The 20,048-nt window shown below is 44.9% G+C and overlaps 1 protein-coding gene across 1 annotated transcript; it reads left to right on the top strand.

Annotated features, from left to right (window-relative positions):
• Positions 1–69: 69 nt before the first annotated feature.
• On the top strand, positions 70–19,737 carry CHMP1A (charged multivesicular body protein 1A). Its single transcript, XM_069966066.1, has 7 exons — positions 70–170; positions 6,283–6,302; positions 8,148–8,225; positions 10,198–10,344; positions 12,397–12,525; positions 16,842–17,029; positions 18,020–19,737. Exons 1-7 carry the CDS (start codon positions 164–166, stop codon positions 18,039–18,041), a joined length of 591 nt encoding a protein of 196 aa, XP_069822167.1. The 5' UTR covers positions 70–163; the 3' UTR covers positions 18,042–19,737.
• Positions 19,738–20,048: the final 311 nt, after the last annotated feature.

The raw sequence follows: 20,048 nt of genomic DNA, 5'->3' as shown, positions 1-20,048 counted from the left end.
ATGTGTACATGTGAGTCAGTGACGATCACATGACTCTAGTGACTAGGCTTGCCTCCGCTCCTTTCGGTCTGCCGTCATACTATCGCGAGAGTCGGGAGGGACGGCAGGTGACGGAACCCGGAAGTGTTGTTTGCTGTGCTCGGTAGAGAGAAGAGATCCCAGGATGGACGGTGAGTACCGGAGAGGAGGAGACGTGGGTTGTGTGGCTGTTTGTGACTCCTGAGGGCTCTTAGGTCGCACTGCTTATTAGTACTGTGCTCGGCGTAGTAGAAGCCTCTGTATATCCCCCATAGATGCCACTAGGTGCAGAAAGGCAGCTGCCCATAACCGTGGTTTTAGTACTAACAACCCCTTCTTATATAACGAGGCTGAAGTTGGTTTCTTATTCGGGGCTGAAGTTGGTTTCTTATTCGGCAGTTTCTTATTCAGAGGATTTTTCTTTTTCCTGTTTTAGCTATTATTCTTACAGAAAATGTATAATATTCATACCCTACCGTAAGTGAGGGGCCCTGAGAGGACTGGTGACAAAAATGGCAAAAAAGACCCCACGGTTGGCATAAAAATGGGCATGAAAGTAAAACCACAAAATTATTATTTAAAAATAAAATTGACTTTGGGCCACTGATCTCACACTGATAATACACAGATAGGGATCCCCCGCATCACATCCAAGAGAGTCCAGCCTGGCCCAAAGTGGTTCTGGGTATAAAAACTGGCATCAAAGTGGGCAGATTGGAATTTTTTCCTGATTTGAATAAGTAACAGCTGTTTTCAAAGGGTTAAATGAGTTTGGGCCACTGATCTCACACTGATAATACACAGATAGGGATGCCCCGCATCATACCCAAGAGAGTCCAGCCTGGCCCAAAGTGGTTCTGGGTATAAAAACTGGCATCAAAGTGCGCAGATGGGCATTTTTCATGATTTGAATAAGTAACAGCTATTTTCAAAGGGTTAAATGAGTTTGGGCCACGGATCTCACACTGATAATACACAGAGAGGGATCCCCCGCATCACATCCAAGAGAGTCCAGCCTGGCCCAAAGTGGTTCTGGGTATAAAAACTGGCATCAAAGTGGGCAGATTGGCATTTTTTCCTAATTTGAATAAGTAACAGGTGTTTTCAAAGGGTTAAATGAGTTTGGGCCACTGATCTCACACTGATAATACACAGATAGGGATGCCCCGCATCATACCCAAGAGAGTCCAGCCTGGCCCAAAGTGGTTCTGGGTATAAAAACTGGCATCAAAGTGGGCAGATGGGCATTTTTGTCCTATTTTGAATAAGTAACAGGTGTTTTCAAAGGGTTAAATGAGTTTGGGCCACTGATCTCACACTGATAATACACAGAGAGGGATGCCCCGCATCATACCCAAGAGAGTCCAGCCTGGCCCAAAGTGGTTCTGGGTATAAAAACTGGCATCAAAGTGGGCACATAGCCATTTTTCATGATTTGAATAAGTAACAGCTATTTTCAAAGGGTTAAATGAGTTTGGGCCACTGATCTCACACTGATAATACACAGAGAGGGATCCCCCGCATCACATCCAAGAGAGTCCAGCCTGGCCCAAAGTGGTTCTGGGTATAAAAACTGGCATCAAAGTGGGCAGATTGGCATTTTTTCCTAATTTGAATAAGTAACAGCTGTTTTCAAAGGGATAAATGACTTTGGGCCACTGATCTCACACTACGTACACACAGATAGGGGCCCCGCATCACATCCAAGAGAGTCCAGCCTGGCCCAAAGTGGTTCTGGGTATTTTGTGAATAAATGTTTAGCGCCGCACTACCCCTTTAAGCAAACAGGGCTAAAGTACTCAGGAGGCATTTGTCAGCATAACAGGATCCCAGAATTAGCTGCCCCATCTCTTCTTATTAAACATTTCTCGGCTAACCCTGAATACATTTCTATAATAACAATACCTGCAGCAATGTTTTCTGCTGACAGGTCTGCTTTAGGCTATGTTAGGCCTCATTCACACATCCATAGTTCAGCCAGTGAATACGGACCTGTAATGGTGGACCGCACTATGAATGTGCAGTAACAGTGCTACGCAGTTTACGGAGCACTATGTAGAAGACAATGATTCGTGCCGCAAATGCAAGTCCGCACTATAATCTATCCTTTATTTTTTTTGTAGCGCGGGCCGTGGACCTGAACACTTGTACAGATGTGTGAACAGGGCCATTGAAATATATTTGTCCTATGTGTTGCCTGCAATGTCAGGGTCCCCTTCTAGCCATATAGGACCCCTTTGTAGCCAGTAAGACTTCCCTTGTAGCCAGCAGAACCTGATTACGGGAGCGTTGATGTCCCTGTACCCAGTGGGATTAGCTGATGCATGCTGCAATACTAATGATCGCACTGCGCACGTGTAGGAAGGCCATTCTGGGTACGAGAGATGGCTTTGCCCCCAAGTGCTGACGTCACCATACCCAAGAAGATGAAAGGGAGTAGGACATCACTGTAAGAAAGGTTGCATCATGTGACTGGACCAGCAATCTCCGAGTAAAGCCAACAAGGAATATATAAGTTCTTTAGTTAAGGGTTAATTTTGGTTCTTTTTTTTTTCAATTTTTCCAGGAATACCCCTTTAGGCTATGTTTAAACAAAGTAAAAATAAGGGCAAATAATGACCATTATTAAAGGGGAACTGTCAGCCAGTTAGATTAATGTAAACTGCTGATAGCTCCTTATTGCACCAAAAACACCATGGATAAAGGTATGTGTTTTACCTTAATCCTCATTACCGTTTCAGTAAAGTTTGGCATTTGCTCCAAAGTCTGGTAAGGACCCACAGGGCATCCCTCTCTGTGTATTATCAGTGTGATGCGGGGCATCCCTCTCTGTGTATTATCAGTGTGAGATCAGTGGCCCAAACTCATTTAACCCTTTGAAAATAGCTGTTACTTATTCATTAGGAAAAATGCCTATGTGCCCACTTTGATGCCAGTTTTTATACCCAGAACCACTTTGGGCCAGGCTGGACTCTCTTGGGTATGATGCGGGGCATCCCTCTCTGTGTATTATCAGTGTGAGATTAGTTCCCCAAACTCATTTAACCCTTTGAAAACACCTGTTACATATTCAAAATAGGACAAAAATGCCTATCTGCCCACTTTGATGCCAGTTTTTATACCCAGAACCACTTTGGGCCAGGCTGGACTCTCTTGGATGTGATGCGGGGCATCCCTCTCTGTGTAATATCAATGTGAGATCCGTGGCCCAAACTCATTTAACCCTTTGAAAACAGCTGTTACTTATTCAAATTAGGAAAAAATGCCAATCTGTCCACTTTGATGCCAGTTTTTATACCCAGAACCACTTTGGGCCAGGCTGGATTCTTTTGGATGTGATGCGGGGCATCCCTCTCTGTGTAATATCAATGTGAGATCCGTGGCCCAAACTCATTTAACCCTTTGAAAACAGCTGTTACTTATTCAAATTAGGAAAAATGGCTATGTGCCCACTTTGATGCCAGTTTTTATACCCAGAACCACTTTGGGCCAGGCTGGACTCTCTTTGATGTGATGTGGGGCATCCCTCTCTGTGTATTATCAGTGTGAGATCAGTGGCCCAAACTCATTTAACCCTTTGAAAATAGCTGTTACTTATTCAAATCATGAAAAATGGCTATGTGCCCACTTTGATGCCAGTTTTTATACCCAGAACCACTTTGGGCCAGGCTGGACTCTGTTGGATGTGATGCGGGGGATCCCTCTCTGTGTATTATCAGTGTGAGATCAGTGGCCCAAACTCATTTAACCCTTTGAAAACACCTGTTACTTATTCAAATCAGGAAAAAATTCCAATCTGCCCACTTTGATGCCAGTTTTTATACCCAGAACCACTTTGGGCCAGGCTGGACTCTGTTGGATGTGATGCGGGGGATCCCTATCTGTGTATTATCAGTGTGAGATCAGTGGCCCAAAGTCAATTTTATTTTTAAATAATAATTTTGTGGTTTTACTTTCATGCCCATTTTTATGCCAACCGTGGGGTCTTTTTTGCCATTTTTATCACCAGTCCTCTCAGGGCCCCTCACTTACGGTAGGGTATGAATATTATACATTTTCTGTAAGAATAATAGCTAAAACAGGAAAAAGAAAAATCCTCTGAATAAGAAACTGCCGAATAAGAAACCAACTTCAGCCCCGAATAAGAAACTGGCCGAATAAGAAACCAACTTCAGCCTCGTTCTTATATAGAAGCCATTGAGTGACATGGGTGCAACCTCTCTCATTCCATGGGATCAACTGTTCTCACATTTGGGAGCTGCATGTGCCCAGACATTTCCCTATGGACCCAGAGGTGGTCTTCTTCTTCTGCCGACAATCTTCTATGTCTCTATAATAATTTGAAGAATGCTGAGTCACAGAAATATTGTTCTGTATTGTGTTGGACCCACCCATGGGACATGCTAAAAGCATGAAGAAAAAGAATGAACATTATTTCCTATGGGGAAACATGTAGAATATGGTTTTAAAGGGGTTGTCCGGCGATAAAAAAATATTCACAGAATAACACACATTACAAAGTTATGCAACTTTGTAATGTATGTTATGTCTGTGAATGGCCCCCTTCCCCGTGTCCCACCACCCCCACCCGTGTACCCGGAAGTGTGGTGCGCTATACATTACCTGTCACGTGCCGACCACGGTCTCCGATCGTCAGCAGTGACGTCTTCTTCAGGAGGCCAGCGGATCTTCCCGAGTGCCGGCTGCCCTCTGCAGCGTCATCCGAAGCTCAGCCGCGATTGGCTGAGCATAACTGTGCTCAGCCAATCGCGGCTGAGCAGCTGATGACGTGGCCGTGTCATCAGCCGCTCAGCCGCGATTGGCTGAGCACAGTTATGCTCAGCCAATCGCGGCTGAGCTTCGGATGACGCTGCAGAGGGTGGCCGGCACTCGGGAAGATCCGCCGGCCTCCCGAAGAAGACGCCACTGCTGACGATCGGAGACCGTGGACGACACGAGATGCGGTGAGTATAATGCACCACACTTCCGGGTCTAGCGCCCCCCCCACCCCCACCCATCAAAATGCAGCTCTTATTTTCAAGGGCTCAGTACAACTATGGCTTAAATGGTTGCCCATTGACTTCACCACAGGGAAAAATGGGCACATCATACCTTGTATACAAAGCAATCCAGTGGAGTAGGAGCCTTGCAGACAGGTCCCTTTGATACATATGTATCAGAATATTTGATGGTATCTGTGGAGACATTAGATAAGATTTACCGGCTCCTGAATGCTGTGTTATCTCCACCACCTCTCCCCTACTCATACAGGTGTGACAGGTAGAAAGCCTAGTTTTGCAATTCCTTCCCGGTGGTGACCTCATCATGCTGTCATTCCTGGGTCTTGTGACTGCTTCAGTGATGGCCGCTGAAGGTGGAGCACACCCCGAGGATTGATCAGAATAAACTACAACCTAAGTTTTAAGTTAGTGCTACATGTATTCAGCTTAGAGAAAATTGTCTGTTATTAAGATAGAATCAGGACTGGTGCCCATGTTAAAGTGGATGAGTATTTGATTTAATTTCTCATTTACAGCTGTTCTTTGGGGAAATAAAAGCAGTGATCTGGTTAGATGAAAACTGTGTAACTCCCCCTTTGCACCAGTTGCAATACCTATCTACCCCAATGTATATTAGGAAGTTGTAGAGTGTTTTATAATTACATAATGGTTAGATGGGTAATTCAGCCTTCAAATGAAGTGGCAGTGCACATGCTTGGCTACTGCCCTAATTCAGCTCCTGGGCATGAGGTGTGCAAGGCCCTATGCTCCACCAATCTAACTGAATAGAGAATACATGGCCATGGCAGTAATACCCTCAGCATATTGACAGGTTTTCCACTGTGTTCCGCTCTTACATGATTAGTATGGCCCGTGTAATAGTACCCTTAGGCCTGAAATCTCTTGCTGACCATGCCTCCATTACCTATGCACTTTTTCTAACATGGTAAAGCGAATGTACCATTGGTGCAGAGATCCTTTTTTTTTTTTTTTTTTTTTTTGAACAGCGGGACGGTTCCCACGCACAGCGCTGTGTATTCCCTAGCAACGGTCGGGCATGAGGGACTGGAGGCGGGCCCGCCAGCCCCCAGTGTGACGATCTCCCCTCAGTGACATGGCTTTGCTTCTAATGGAGCCGCATCGCAGAGGGGAGGGGGTTTCATGTAAAATGTAAAAATCTTAAAGCGATGTACCTGATGGTACAATCACTTTAATGCTTCTTGCATCATTGTCATTAATCAGTCCTCTTTCTTTTCTCTTACAGACACTTTATTCCAGTTAAAGGTGAGTATATTTGGCATTGAACACTCTCTTGTTCTTGCTCATCTCATTATATTGTTCCCATAGGCAGATTATAATGAGGAAAATCTGGGCTGCCGCTTGCAGCCTTGAGGTCCAGGGGGGTTTAGTGAGATTGCCCCAATATAACACAGCTGCACACACCTCTGCTGAAGTAAGATTCCCTGTGAGACGCAGACACTGGCCTGGGAATCAATAGGCCCCGCCTCACAAAGCATGGAGGTGGGGCTGGCATGGTGCTGAATAGTGCGTGATTGACGCAGGCCAAAGGCGCCAACTAGTGCTCGGTGGAGGAGAAGGCAACAGCGTTCCTGTCCAGCTGTGTGCATTACTGACTGTGACTCTGTGAGTGGCTATAAGCAAATTGTGAGTGAGGAGACAAACAGAAAACATGGCCACAGCAAAGCCCAGTCCTATTCATCATTTATAGGTCATGTAGCCTGAGGGGGCTATATACCATGTCCTCAGGCTATGTGACCTATAGATGCTGTATTGGGCTTTTCTCTGATAATTTATATGATAAATGGACACAGAAAATCTCTGTGCAGCATTTATAGTTCACATAGCCTGAGGACATGTTATATAACCATTTGTACTCTATAACATGCTGCCTGCAGATAACACTGCATTATCTACGTTTAAAACCATATCCGGTTGGGACTTTAATGATCATGTCTTAAATAATTAGGTAATTACTATATTTAATGCTAAAGCATATTTATTGCTGAGAAGACGTCTACATTCGTGGGGAGGGGCGTGGTTAGTGGGTGGAGGCAGGGCTAGAGGGGCGTGGTTAGTGGTGTGGAGGCAGAGTTAAAGGGGGCATGGTTAGTGGGGTCAAGGCAAAGCTAGAGGGCGCATGGTTAGTGAGGTGGAGGCAGGGCTAGAGGTGGCATGGTTAGGGGGGTTGAGGCAGGGCTAGAGGGAGAGTGGTGAGTGGAGGCAGGGCTAGAGGGGGAATGGTTAGTGGGGTGGAGGCAGGGCTAGAGGGGGCGTGGTTAGTGGGGTCGAGGCAAAGCTAGAGGGGGCGTGGTTAGTGGGGTCGAGGCAAAGCTAGAGGGGGCGTGGTTAGTGGGGTCGAGGCAAAGCTAGAGGGGGCATGGTTAGTGGGGTCAAGGCAAAGCTAGAGAGGGCATGGTTAGTGGGGTCAAGGCTAAGTTAGAGGGGGCATGGTTAGTGGGGTGAAGGCAGGGCTAGAGGGGGGTGGTTAGTGGGGTCGAGGCTAAGCTAGAGGGGGCATGGTTAGTGGGGTGGAGGCAGGGCTAGAGGGTGTGTGGTTAGTGGGGTCAAGGCAAAGCTAGAGAGGGCATGGTTAGTGGGGTCAAGGCTAAGTTAGAGGGGGCATGGTTAGTGGGGTGAAGGCAGGGCTAGAGGGGGGTGGTTAGTGGGGTCGAGGCTAAGCTAGAGGGGGCATGGTTAGTGGGGTGGAGGCAGGGCTAGAGGGTGTGTGGTTAGTGGGGTGGAGGCAGGGCTAGAGGTGTGTGGCTAGTGGTGGGGAAGCAGGGCTAGAGGGGGGCATGATTACTGGGGTCAAGGCAGGGCTAGAGTGGGCGTGGATAGTGGGGTGGAGGCAGGGGTAGAGTGGGCGTAGTTAGTCGGGTGGAGGCAGGGCTAGAGTGGGCATAGTTAGTGGGGTACAGGCAAAGGTAGAGGGGGAGTGGTTGGTGGGGTGGAGGCAGGGCTAGAGGGGGTGTGGTTAGTGGGGTGGAGGCAGGGCTAGAGGGGACATGGTTTAACAGGAGGCCCCCAATTTCTGAACAGCCCGGGAGCCCATGGTACCCTAATCTGCCCTGATTGTGGCTTCATTTGTTGTATTCTGATTGGTTTTAGTTTACAGCCAAGCAGCTGGAGAAGCTGGCAAAGAAGGCAGAAAAGGATTCCAATACAGAAAATGCCAAAGTGAAAAAGGTAATACTGTTGATATGGAGATATTACATTACTGTACAGTATAATGGAACACTGCCTTTTACTGACCAGATTATTGAGGAACATGGCTGTAGGTTTTACTTTGAGGTGCATTTATTGATGTTGTTCCAAGTGGGTACACATTCTGTGTAGCCTGATCTCTTTATAACCATAAATATTCACCATACAAGAATATGTTAACCTGAGTGACAGCTCTCCAATGGAAATGGTCATATTGATCCAGCTTTCCTAGATACTGATATTAAGAATATGCCTTTTATAGAATTACCTATTACTTTGTTGGCGCAGCAGGATACACTGTCTCCCCTGACGTGAGCGAGCTACAGGAACTCCCAGAAGTGCCGTAGACTGCCTTGTAATGCACTGTATTGCACTATAGTGCTTCCAGGAGCTTCCGCACCTCACTTGCGACAAGAGAGACAACCTACCTGTCTGTATTTTTTTTTTTTTTTTTAAAAAAAAGCTTTTTATTATCGATCTGAAGTCATGGCTACGCCCCTATGACATTTCAAAGCAGCAACAAGAAGCATTTTATTAGGAGATTGCAGCCTTGAACAAAAATGAAGGTGTAATATTCTCCCTATTTACATAGCTTTGTAGCCATGTAAGCAGTTTGGGACATATTTAATAGCTGACAGTTTCAAATTAACTTCTTAATGCCCCACAACGGGGTATACCCATCATGATGTCGCTAAGGGAGATATGGAGAGGGCTCAGGACTGAAACTCCCTCTATACCCAGTGGTTCCTGACTGCTATCAGCATATGTGCACTTCGTCTAATAATAGTCACAGGGTGATCTCTGTTGCCAACTATTTTACCTGTTCAACATTAGAAATGCCTGTCATTGGTGGTGCAGTGGAATAGTCGGCTGCCTCTACAAAGCATCGGCTTCCTGGGATTGGAGGAGGCGGGTGGCAGCCTGAAGACACAGAAGTGGTCAGAGAGCACCCTTACTGTGCAGTTTGTAGTGTAATCCTGTGTCCAGTAAGGCCATTTGGAGCACTGGAGGCAGGGCTACTGACCCGGTCGGCCCTTTTCAATGATTGTTAGTGGAGTGGACAGGCTGGATCAGTGCTCTGAGGGTGGTAGCCCTGCCTCCAGTGCTCCAAATGGCCTTACTGGACACAGGATTAAACTACAAACTGCACAGGAACTGCATAGAGGATGAAGGTAAGAGACATACCTTCATCCTCTGTTCTTTCTTTGTCCTGTGATGTGAAAAACGACTCTAGACTGGGGATGATAGCAGGTCCTTGCCAAGAGAGATGTTGGGCTGAAAGCCTCGAGGCCACTGTGGGTGGTTTCGGTAGCAGCATTGGGGACATGCATGCATAGGCCAGCAGTGCTAATGTCACCATAGTGCTGCTGGTCAAGACAAGAGCACAGATACAGCCTTGTGAATAGGATTAATCTGCTTTATCAGATACAGTCACCACAAACTGTACAGAGCGGTGAACTATTAATAGAAGTGCAAAGAGTCAGAGCCTCACTGACCTGACATTGTCCTCCTAAAGTAATAACTTTGAAGGGGTGGTCTGGCTGGAAACATATTTTTTAATAAGGGGCAGATTGACTTTAGGAGGAAAAAAAAAAAAGCTTTACTCTCCACACCTCTTTGCTGCCACTGCTGTTCTAATGCTCACCAGGTTTTTTCTAATTTCCCATCCAGGTCCCATCTCAATACACAGGAAATATTTTTTTCTGTCAGACAACACCCCTCCCCTCCAGTTTTTGAGTCTTGTTGTCTCCGCTGCCCCTTATTAGGGGATCATGGGACCATTAATTCGGTGTAACAGTGTCCCATATGTTAGAAAAGATTGATTCTCCCAGTGGAGTGCATCTCGTCTTCAATGGTTTTGTTTCCTTTTCTTCCAGCAGGTCACGTATGAATGGTTAGTATTTAGTATATTTGCTGGAGCTAGTTTACAGCATTGCCTTTATTTCCCATGCAGGCCCTGCAGCAGAAAAATGTGGAAGTTGCCCGTGTGTATGCCGAAAATGCCATCAGGAAAAAGAATGAGGGTCTGAATTGGCTGCGGATGGCTTCAAGGGTGGACGCTGTCGCCTCCAAAGTACAAACAGCAGTTACAATGAAGGGGGTAAGTGTTCTGACCCTCAGCTATCGTCACTACAAACCACAGGCCATGGATATACATTCTTAAAGGTTACCCCCAGAATTATCCCTATCCAGGGTAGTAGTCCAAACATGGTTGGTTAGAGCAGTGATTTTCAACCAGTGTGCCGTGGCACACTAGTGTGCCGCGACACATGGGTGTGCCGCAGAGAAAGTTCCGCAAACTATGGTGCCCCTGTAAAACAGGAGAAAACAATGGGGGAGAGAAACCTGGGAATGGGGGAGAAGCACGGAGGAGAGAAGCACGGAGGAGAGAAGCACGGAGGAGAGAAGCACGGAGGAGAGAAGCACGGAGGAGAGAAGCAGGGGGGGAAAAGTATGGTGGACAGAAGCATGGGGGAGAGAAGCACAGGAGAGAAGCAGGGGGGAGAAGTATGGTGGAGAGAAGCACAGGGGGGAGTAGAAAACAGGCCCAGGTTTCACACTGAGTTAGTATAAATACATTTAGAATCTATATTATTAACTGTATGTATAATATGTACTGTTTTAGTGTCATTTTGTGCCATTTTGGTTGGTGGTGTGCCCCGGGATTTTTTAAGTATAAAAAGTGTGCCGGCGGCTCAAAAAAGGTTGATAATCACTGGGTTAGAGGAATGGGGACATCAAAGGTCAGCACAGATTATTTATTAAAGGGGTATTCCAGAAAATGTTTAAAACAGTTTGGGATGTAATTTAGAAGTAAACAAAACATGTACTCATCTGTCAGCACATCCTGTTCTTCTGTGATATATAATTAGCTTTATTCACTGCTTGAGGGCAGAATCGGTGCAGCTGACAAATGTATTCTTATCTTACTTTTCCTGCAGATTGGTACTGTGGGATCCAAAGTCATCCACAGTATGCACTTCCCTACGAACCACGTAGGGAGGAAAGCCATTTCTCATGGCTGCTCTGTAATGAACAGTGTACGACTACATAGACACCTGGCTGAGAAGAGAGTGATTTTCATTCTCCTTAAGAATACCAGCCTAATGGAGGCCGAAGGGACACTCTTTTGGCTTCTGTCGGGATGGTATTCATCAGATTAAGATCAGTGTTGGGACGATCTCTTGAGATACCTCCAGTGTAGGCTCTAAGTGTTATGTGTACAGACAATTAAATGTGTACAGACAATTAAAGTGATACTGTCACCCCCTTACTCTGTGTTCGGTAGACAGTGTCACCTAGGCAGGGCTTCACAGCAGCTGGGCCTCCTCTTCCCCAGGAGAGAGAGGGCCCAGCTGCTGTGAAGCCCCACCTAGGTGACACTGTCCACCAATGTAATAAAGCTATTTTAGAGCAGAAAGAACATACAGATCAGTTTTATACTAGTACATATCAAACATACATAAATTACGTCGCCTGTATATGCTTATGGTGGTCAAAGAGCTGGGCACCTCAGAATGAAGGAGGGGAGTATTATTTAGCTCTATGAGGTACACAGGGTGCTGCTGTCAGTATATACAGTAAGTACAGTTACTAATACTGTACACTTAACTATTTTAATATAAAGTGGCCAGCCCCTTTAAAGAGGATGTACCATCATTTAATCTGACCCACTGATAGATCGGTGCTGTCACGGGGAAGCCGCGTCATAGAGGGGAGGGAATTCCCTCCCACTGGGGGCAGGCCGACCCCCCCCCCCCCCTCCTGTGTTTCAGCACCGGCCCGGGACCCGTGCATAGCACAGCGCCGTACACAGGAACCGGGCCGTGGTTCAAAAAACGGACCGCGGCATTGGCTTCTCCGTGACAGCGCCGATCTATCAGTGGGTCAGATTAAAGAGGATGTACCTGATGGTACATCCTCTTTAAACTATCTTGTGTTAGTTTATCCTTTGAGTACTCATGTTCTGTATTTTATGGATAGTCTTTACATAGAACAGTACATAAAAGATGACTGCCGTTTACTTAACTGTTCATCCTCCCTCCATATGCAGGTACGTATCTTATTTTATTACTAAATAAATGCAGACTGTTTGATAACAATTTTACATGTTATCAGGATCTAAAAATAAAATACTTCCTTTTGTGCACAGGTAACTAAGAACATGGCTCAGGTAACAAAGGCTCTGGACAAAGCCCTCGGCTCCATGGATTTGCAGAAGGTATCGGCTGTTATGGATAAATTTGAGCAACAGGTTCAGAATCTGGATGTTCACACGTCGGTGAGTTATGGTGCCCATGCTTGTAAGATAGCTGTGAATTTGTTTAAAGAGCTACTGCTACTTTCTTCTTAGTTAGAATTACTAACTAAAAAAATGTTTGATCTGTTCCTGGCTTTGTAGTCAATAGTTGCAATGAAAAACCTGAAAATGAGAACAGATTCAAAGAGACCACTCAGCAGCCTTAACATTAAAACCACTGAGCGGTGAAGTGCATAACATGACAGTGGCACCTGTCAAGTAGTAGGGTATATTAGGCAGCAAGTGAACAGTTCCAGGAGTAAGAGACAATTGTGATGGCCAGACAACTGGGTCTAAGCATCTCCCAGGTCTTGTGGGGTGTTTCTGGTAGGCAGTAGTTAGTAATTAAAAGTGGTCTGGAAGTGACAGGACCATGGGTGCTGATTGGCAAAAGCTAGCCCATCTGGTCTAATTCCATGGTAGAGCTATAGTTAATTCTGGCTTTGGGAGAAAGGTGTCAGAACACACAGACAGAATACTGTCTATGCTGAGGGGTCACTTCCTGTCCGCACGGCACATAAGCAGAAGTTGTGAAGAAGAGGACATTGGCGGATACCGGTGGCATGGGAACCAGCAGCTGTGGCGGAGCAGGATGGGTAAGTATACATGACTATTATGTTCCCTGTAGCTCTGGCCAAATGGTAAATTAGCAGTTTACTTGGGACAACCCCTTTTAACGTGAATCAGTCATATGCAATACACGTTCCAAACTGCTGACACACAGTACCTTTTATGTATCCATCTTTGCTTTCACAACATAGAAAATTGCTTTTATTCTCCAGTAAAAAGTGTCAGAGAGGCTTTCCCAATACACTGACATTCTTTAAGATGGAATACCTCGTAACTACCCCTCCCATACCTCAACCTGCTTTATTGACAGCAAGCTGAGCTTCAAGTAGAGCAAAGGATAAGAGGATAGGAATGTTACAGCCAACAGACAATCGGGAGCTTGGGAAAGCCCTTCTGACACTTTTTCCTGGGGAATAAAAGCATTTTTCTACATTCTGGTACTTACAGATCTATAAAATATATGATATATACAGTCCCTGATGGAAGTCCATGTTGTGGAAACCAAAGCTTATAACCTGACTTAAAATTCATCCATTGGCTATAGAAATGGCTCCTATGAAAGCTGAAACCCTCACAAATTAGTATTTTTTTTTAACAAAAATAAATTCGCTTCACTGAAATATTGATCATTTAATGAACACAAAAAGGTCAGATTTTTTGCAAGACAAAGTTTTGTCGCCTTGTCATATAATGCAGCCAATCCTAGTTTACAGCCTCACCTGTGCTCACGTATTGATCGGTTAATTAGTGGTTGTGTATAAAAAGAACTCCAGCACCCCAGACCTTCACTTGCAACTCCAAAGCCTTGATTATCAAGAGGCTGAAAACCAGATCCACTGCAGAAGTGGCTGCCACCTTAAATGTGTCTCTGCGTAAAGTACAAAGAATTAAAAAAAGATTTGAAGAGACTGGAGATGTTTTGACAAGTCCAGGTCCATCAGACCCCACAAGACAACTGCTCAGGAGGAACATTTGTTGGTTCTAAAATCAAAAGCCAGCCCCTCTTCCACTGCAGCAGAGCTCCAACAGGCCTGGTCACAATTTGTAGGATCCTGTCTGGAAATGGCTTCCATGGACCAGTGCCCAGAAACCAGCGCTAAACAAAAGGCAAGTAAAAACTGTGTGGCATTGGCCAAGGCCCAACAGCCTGCTAAATGGATGGATGCTGAAAAAGTGGCAGAAGGTAGATTTCTCAGATGAATCTTCATTTGAATTACACCACAGCCACTACAAATACTGCAGGAGCCCTACTGGAGCCCATATGGATAAAAGATATACCCAGAAAATAGTTACATTTGATGGTGGAAAGATCATGGTCTGGGGTTACATTCAGTATAGGGTGGGCGAAACATTTGCAAGGTGGAAGCAATATCAATAGAGTAAAATATCAAGAAGTATTAGCTACCTCTTACATTCCCAATCATAAAAGGGGTCAGATTTTGCAGCAGGATGGTGCTCCATCTCATACATCCATCTCTACATCAAAGTTCCTCAAGACAAAGAAGATGAAGGGGCTCCAGGACTGTGCAGCCCGGTCACCAGACATGAATATCACTGAGCAGGTTTAGGGTAGGATGAAAGAAGAAGCTTGGAAGACAAAACCAAAGAATCTTGAACTCTGGGAGGCATGGAAGACTGCATTCTCTGCTATTTATGATGTCTTCATCAATAAATTGTATGAATCACTGTGGAAACGCATGGATGCCGTCCTTCAAGCTCATGGAAGTCACACAGAATATTAAATATGTCTCTAAAAGCAGCACACCTTCATTCACCAATGTTATGAGACAAAGCTTTGTATTTGAAGAGAATTATTTGTTTGATTTTCACATTACTTTCTGTGGGTGACAGAACTTTCTTCCATTGCCGGTATCGGACTGCCAGAGCACTGCCGCCCCCGCGTCCTGCTGATTCGCTCCTGGATGAGGAGAGCTGCTGGGGGTGACATCCGGGAGCGAATCGGCAGGACGCGGGGGCAGCAGTGCTCTGGCAGTCCAATACTATAAGCAGATGATGGGAGTAGTAGTAGTGCCTATCTGTCCTACTGCACCGAGCAGGGAGGGGGGAGTTAGTTAGATGCAACGGCACCTCTCTCCCTCCCTGCTCGGTGCCTTCCATTTGGGGAGCAAATGTCCTTGCTCCCCAAATTATCCCATAAACATAGTCTATCAATAAAGTGTAGATTACATTACATTACACATTACATCTCCCATAGACTTCTGCTGGCCACTCCATAGGAATTACACCCCGGTTCGTGACGTCATGTTTTTTTTTTTGTTTTTTTTTTTTTTAGAGAAATTGAAGTCTCCCTGATCTACTAAATTAAAGAAAATATTAGTATATGAGCATTTCAGCATTTCCCATAATTAAAGGGGTAGTGCGGTGTTAGAAAATTATTCAGTAAATAACACACATTACAAAGTTATACAACTTTGTAAGGTATGTTATGTTAGTGAATGGCCCCCTTTCCCATATCCCCCCCACCCCCCTAAGTGTAGTGCACTATACATACCTGATTCTTGTTGACCCCGGCCGACATCTTGGGGACAATGATGTCATCTTTGGGAGGCTGGCCGGACCGCACCAGCTCTTTCATGCCGGCCCCCCTCTGCCGCGTCATTAGCTGCTCAGCCGCGATTGGCTGAGCATAACTAAGCCAATCGCGGCTGAGCAGCTGATGACGCGTCCCTCATGCTGGCCCCCCTCTGCCACGTCATCAGCTGCTCAGCTGCGATTGGCTGAGCTTTGTTATGCTCAGCCAATCGTGGCTGAGCTGCTGATGACGCGGCAGAGGGGGGCCGGCATCAGGGATGATTACATCATTGTCACAAGATGGTGGCCGGGGGTCGACACAAATCAGGTGAGTATAATGCACCACACTTCCGGGTTTAGCGTGGGTGGGGGGAACACTGGGAAGGGGGCCATTCACATACATAACTTACATTACAAAGTTGTATAACTTTGTAATGTGTGTTATTTTGTAAATAATTGCTTAGCGCTGCACTACCCCTTTAATGTACATTAGGAATTTGTCTAATTTTCCATAAGAAATAACATATTAAAAATACTTTTGGCCAGATTTTTCCTTTAAATGATCAATATTTCAGCAGTGAAGCAAATTTATTTTTGTAAAAAAAAACTCATTTGGGAGGGTATCTGCTTTCGTAGGAGTGATTTCTAAAACCAATGGATGAAGTCATGTTATAAGCTTTGGTTTCCACAACATGGATAAGAGACAGAACTTCTGTCAGGGACTGTGTGTCTCCTTCACCTAACAACTATCTAACAGTGTTAGCAGTTTGGAACATAGAGTACATGTGACAGATTCACTTTCAATCCTCACTCTTTTATTGTGCTGTTGTACTTGTGTCCACTGGGTGGCAGTCATGTTACGCTCTTTGCTAACATTCCACCACAGAAACTTGCTCTTTATACCTCCTGCTAATTTTGAAAGAACTGTTACTGCTTTTACATCTATACAGCTCACACACAGTAAATCCACCATCCCTTTGAAGTGTAGAGCAATGAATGACTCATTATCAAAACAGGAAAAAGCTATCTAAAATCAAAGGCCCGAGTCCTGTGGTCAAAGAAAGCATGAAAATCTGCAGAGACTGCAGATGCAGATTAAAGCTTAGCATGCTTTGTGCACATGAACCTCTTTGCTTTGGTTTACTTATGAATTATTTTATGTTTCATGAATGACTCTAACTCTTTATTCTTCACAGGTAATGGAGGACTCTATGGGATCAGCTATGACCCTGACCACTCCGCAAGAACAGGTGGATAGCTTGATCATGCAAATTGCAGAGGAAAATGGGCTGGAAGTAATGGACCAGCTCAACCAGCTTCCCCAAGGAGCGTCATCAGTTGGCGAGAGTTCCACCCGTACACCGGAAGACCAGCTTTCACGCAGGTAAGATCGAGGCACCAATTACACATAGCCAGTTTACGGCCCAATAACTTTGACTGTGACTCCTCATAGCAGTACTGGTTGGCCATGCCTAGAAAGTGAATAAACCATAAGGGCCAGTTCACACTGAGTAAATGCGGCTGAATCCCGCCTGCCTCGGCGTCAAACGGAGACTCTATGGGAGGGCTGTTTGACGCTTAGGCAGGCGGGATTCCGACACAATTACTCAGTGTGAACATGCCCTAAGAGCTGTAATTTCCATGGACAGCAGATGTGGACAATCGATTTTGCCAAAAACAAAATAATAATTTTTTTTTTATCTGGTTCTTATTGCATAGGCTATTTGTATAAATAGCTTATGCAATGATTGGTGATGCTAAAGCTTGTGTACAGATACAGCTATATGACCTGACAAATTAGAGGTAGGATTCCCTCCCCAGCTGGCTGATATGCTTATACTCCTGTAGGAGTCTAGCTTATAGACAGTGCAAATTGGATGAAGACATAACTTCTCAGAGCTTTTTGTTTAACATTTTGAAACCCATAAAACTAAGCGCCCGTTTACACTGTGTAGTAGCGGCAGAATGTCAAGCGGAACCTGCTCCGCAGACCCAATTAAAATTCAGCCTGTCACGTTCATTCAGTGCGATGCCTCGCGCCTCTCCGCCCAAAAAATTGACATGTCAATTTTTTGGGTGGAGAATGAAGGCTTTGCATTGAAACAGTGTCACAGACCAAATTTCAAACGGAGCCCGCAGCACTGGCTCGGTTTGAGATTCCGCCGCTTTTACTCAGTGTGAACTAGCCCTTATGAGATGGCTTCTTAGCACGTTTTATGTCATCATTACCTTAGTGTTTCCCTAATCTCCCTATACTGATACTCGATATATGAATTTGCTTATCCCTGTGGACATACGTTGTGACTGCTGTTATAATAGGTTTCACTGTATTGTTTCCTGTATGCCCTCTTACTATTGTCCTTATTTCTTTCAGACTGGCTGCACTGAGGAACTGATATGTGACTGCGTTGCCCTCTCCTGTCTATAACTTGGGGTACACTAGGGTCACTTTATCACATGTGGCCTTCACAAATCAATGTCGGGAAGATGTAAGGTCTCGGGATTGTGCTGCTACTGCTTTCTAGTTTCTCAGCAGTCTCGGCTTGTCGGCTCTCAAACAGTGGCCTCAATGCATGGATCTAAGCCTAGGATTAGCATTTCATATAGAGGGATAATGTATAAATATTCTGTCTCATTCTTCTACCTCCCAAACACCTGACACCTTGCCACGTAAGCTTTGCTGGAAGTTAGGGAATTTTAGTGAACAGAGAAGTGATACCAGAGGATGTTCGACCTGCTGATCATTACATGGCAGTAATAGGGGGGGGGGGGGGAGGGGGGAGTGAGAATTAGCTCTGAATTAGTGCTTCCTCCTATATTAGAGGTTGAATTTTATCTGCACAGTTCTCTTATCTCGCTGTTCTTAGGCCCTAAAGGAATATGTCTTCATATTCTATGTGTGTCAGTGCAGGCATGTTCTCCACCTGTATTCACTCACATGATCAGTCTATATGAGGCTGTAACTACAAACGGGAATTCCTTATAATTTATGCATCAGTGAAATATCCCCTTGAGCCAAAAATCTGTATCCATGCAGATGTGTCTGCTTGCTCTGCCCTCCTGTGCAGAATGGGTTGATGTCTTGTGCCTGTTAACCTTTAATATGCCAGGGGCAATGCCATGCTTGCTGTGGTAGTTCATAGGACCATTAAAGGCCTTCATGTCAATATAGGTAATTATAAAAGTATAGGTAGATGTGCCATGTACTTCATGAAGAACATCTCCTCCTATCAGTTATGCAAAAATCACTAGTAATCATAGATCCATGAGTCATCCTCAGATTGCTAAAAATCCAACGGGGCTCTGTCTAAGATATCAATGTTTAATGGAGAAGCAGGGTACTGACTAACTAGACTGCTACTACAGCTTGTACCCAGCTTTCATATGACCCTGAATAAAAAATACCCCTAGTTATATAATAAATTCTTAATTGTTAATGCACAACAAGGCAGATTTTGCATTCAAGGCTTTGGAAAGCTGGGTAATACTCCTGCGGAAGCTAGAATGGGGAAATATCGACAGTCGCCCATGTTTCCTGTTAGGCTTGGGAACTTATGTTTGCAAGACATTTTTTGTTCTTCAAGGGGGAGATGTCCTATAAGACAACACTACCTATAAGCCCTGATCATGTTCGTCCAGTGCTTGTGTCCAGTGCAAACCATTAAAGCAGCTGTACTGGATTAGAAAATGATAGTGCTTTCTTTCTCATTTGTCCTGATACTGTAGTGCATCTCTATTGAAGAGAATAGGGAATAGTAGCACTATCACACAGGACCCGATGTAGTACTGGTTCTGGAAGAAAGCAGCCTTGTTTTTCTAATCCTGAACAACCTGTTTAATAGACTGCTCTTCCTATCTTTGTACAGTTGCCTTCTATTGTTTGTGCAACCGAAATCACAACCAAGAGTTACATATCGGATCATGGCATACTTTGTGTTTTTAGGCTTCCTACTTGTAAATTATATGTATTCTTTTCTTTTTACCACTTTGCCTTTTGTTTATAAAATCTCAGCTTTGTCTTTTTTTGGGTGTAATTTATCTGTAAAGAGATGTTTGTATTTACAGTTCAAAATAAATTCTGGTAATTCTTAAGTTTAGTAGTGTACCAATAATATAAATGTCCTTGAGACACTGTGGCCAGTCCGATAGCATAGCCTTTGTCTTGGGACCTCAGGATTTGTAGCATATTACCTCTGAAAAAGCCCAACAATTGATGCGAGTGAGGTTACCTTAATGACCTCTTTCTACCAATGGAGATTTGGCTGCATCTATCTCCACCAGGCTGCCGTAGTGCTGCATTCATCTTCTCCAGACTGCAGGATTCGAATGCCAAGCAGTCAGGTTCACGCAAATTCAAGTTTACTGTAAGTTCGCCCATCTCTAGTCTTAGGCTATGTTCACAC

The sequence above is a fragment of the Dendropsophus ebraccatus genome, chromosome 4, assembly GCF_027789765.1.
Source record: "Dendropsophus ebraccatus isolate aDenEbr1 chromosome 4, aDenEbr1.pat, whole genome shotgun sequence".
Lineage (NCBI taxonomy): Eukaryota > Metazoa > Chordata > Amphibia > Anura > Hylidae > Dendropsophus > Dendropsophus ebraccatus.
The sequence above is the reverse complement of the archived record's forward strand: the minus strand, read 5'-3'. Positions and strand labels throughout refer to the sequence as shown.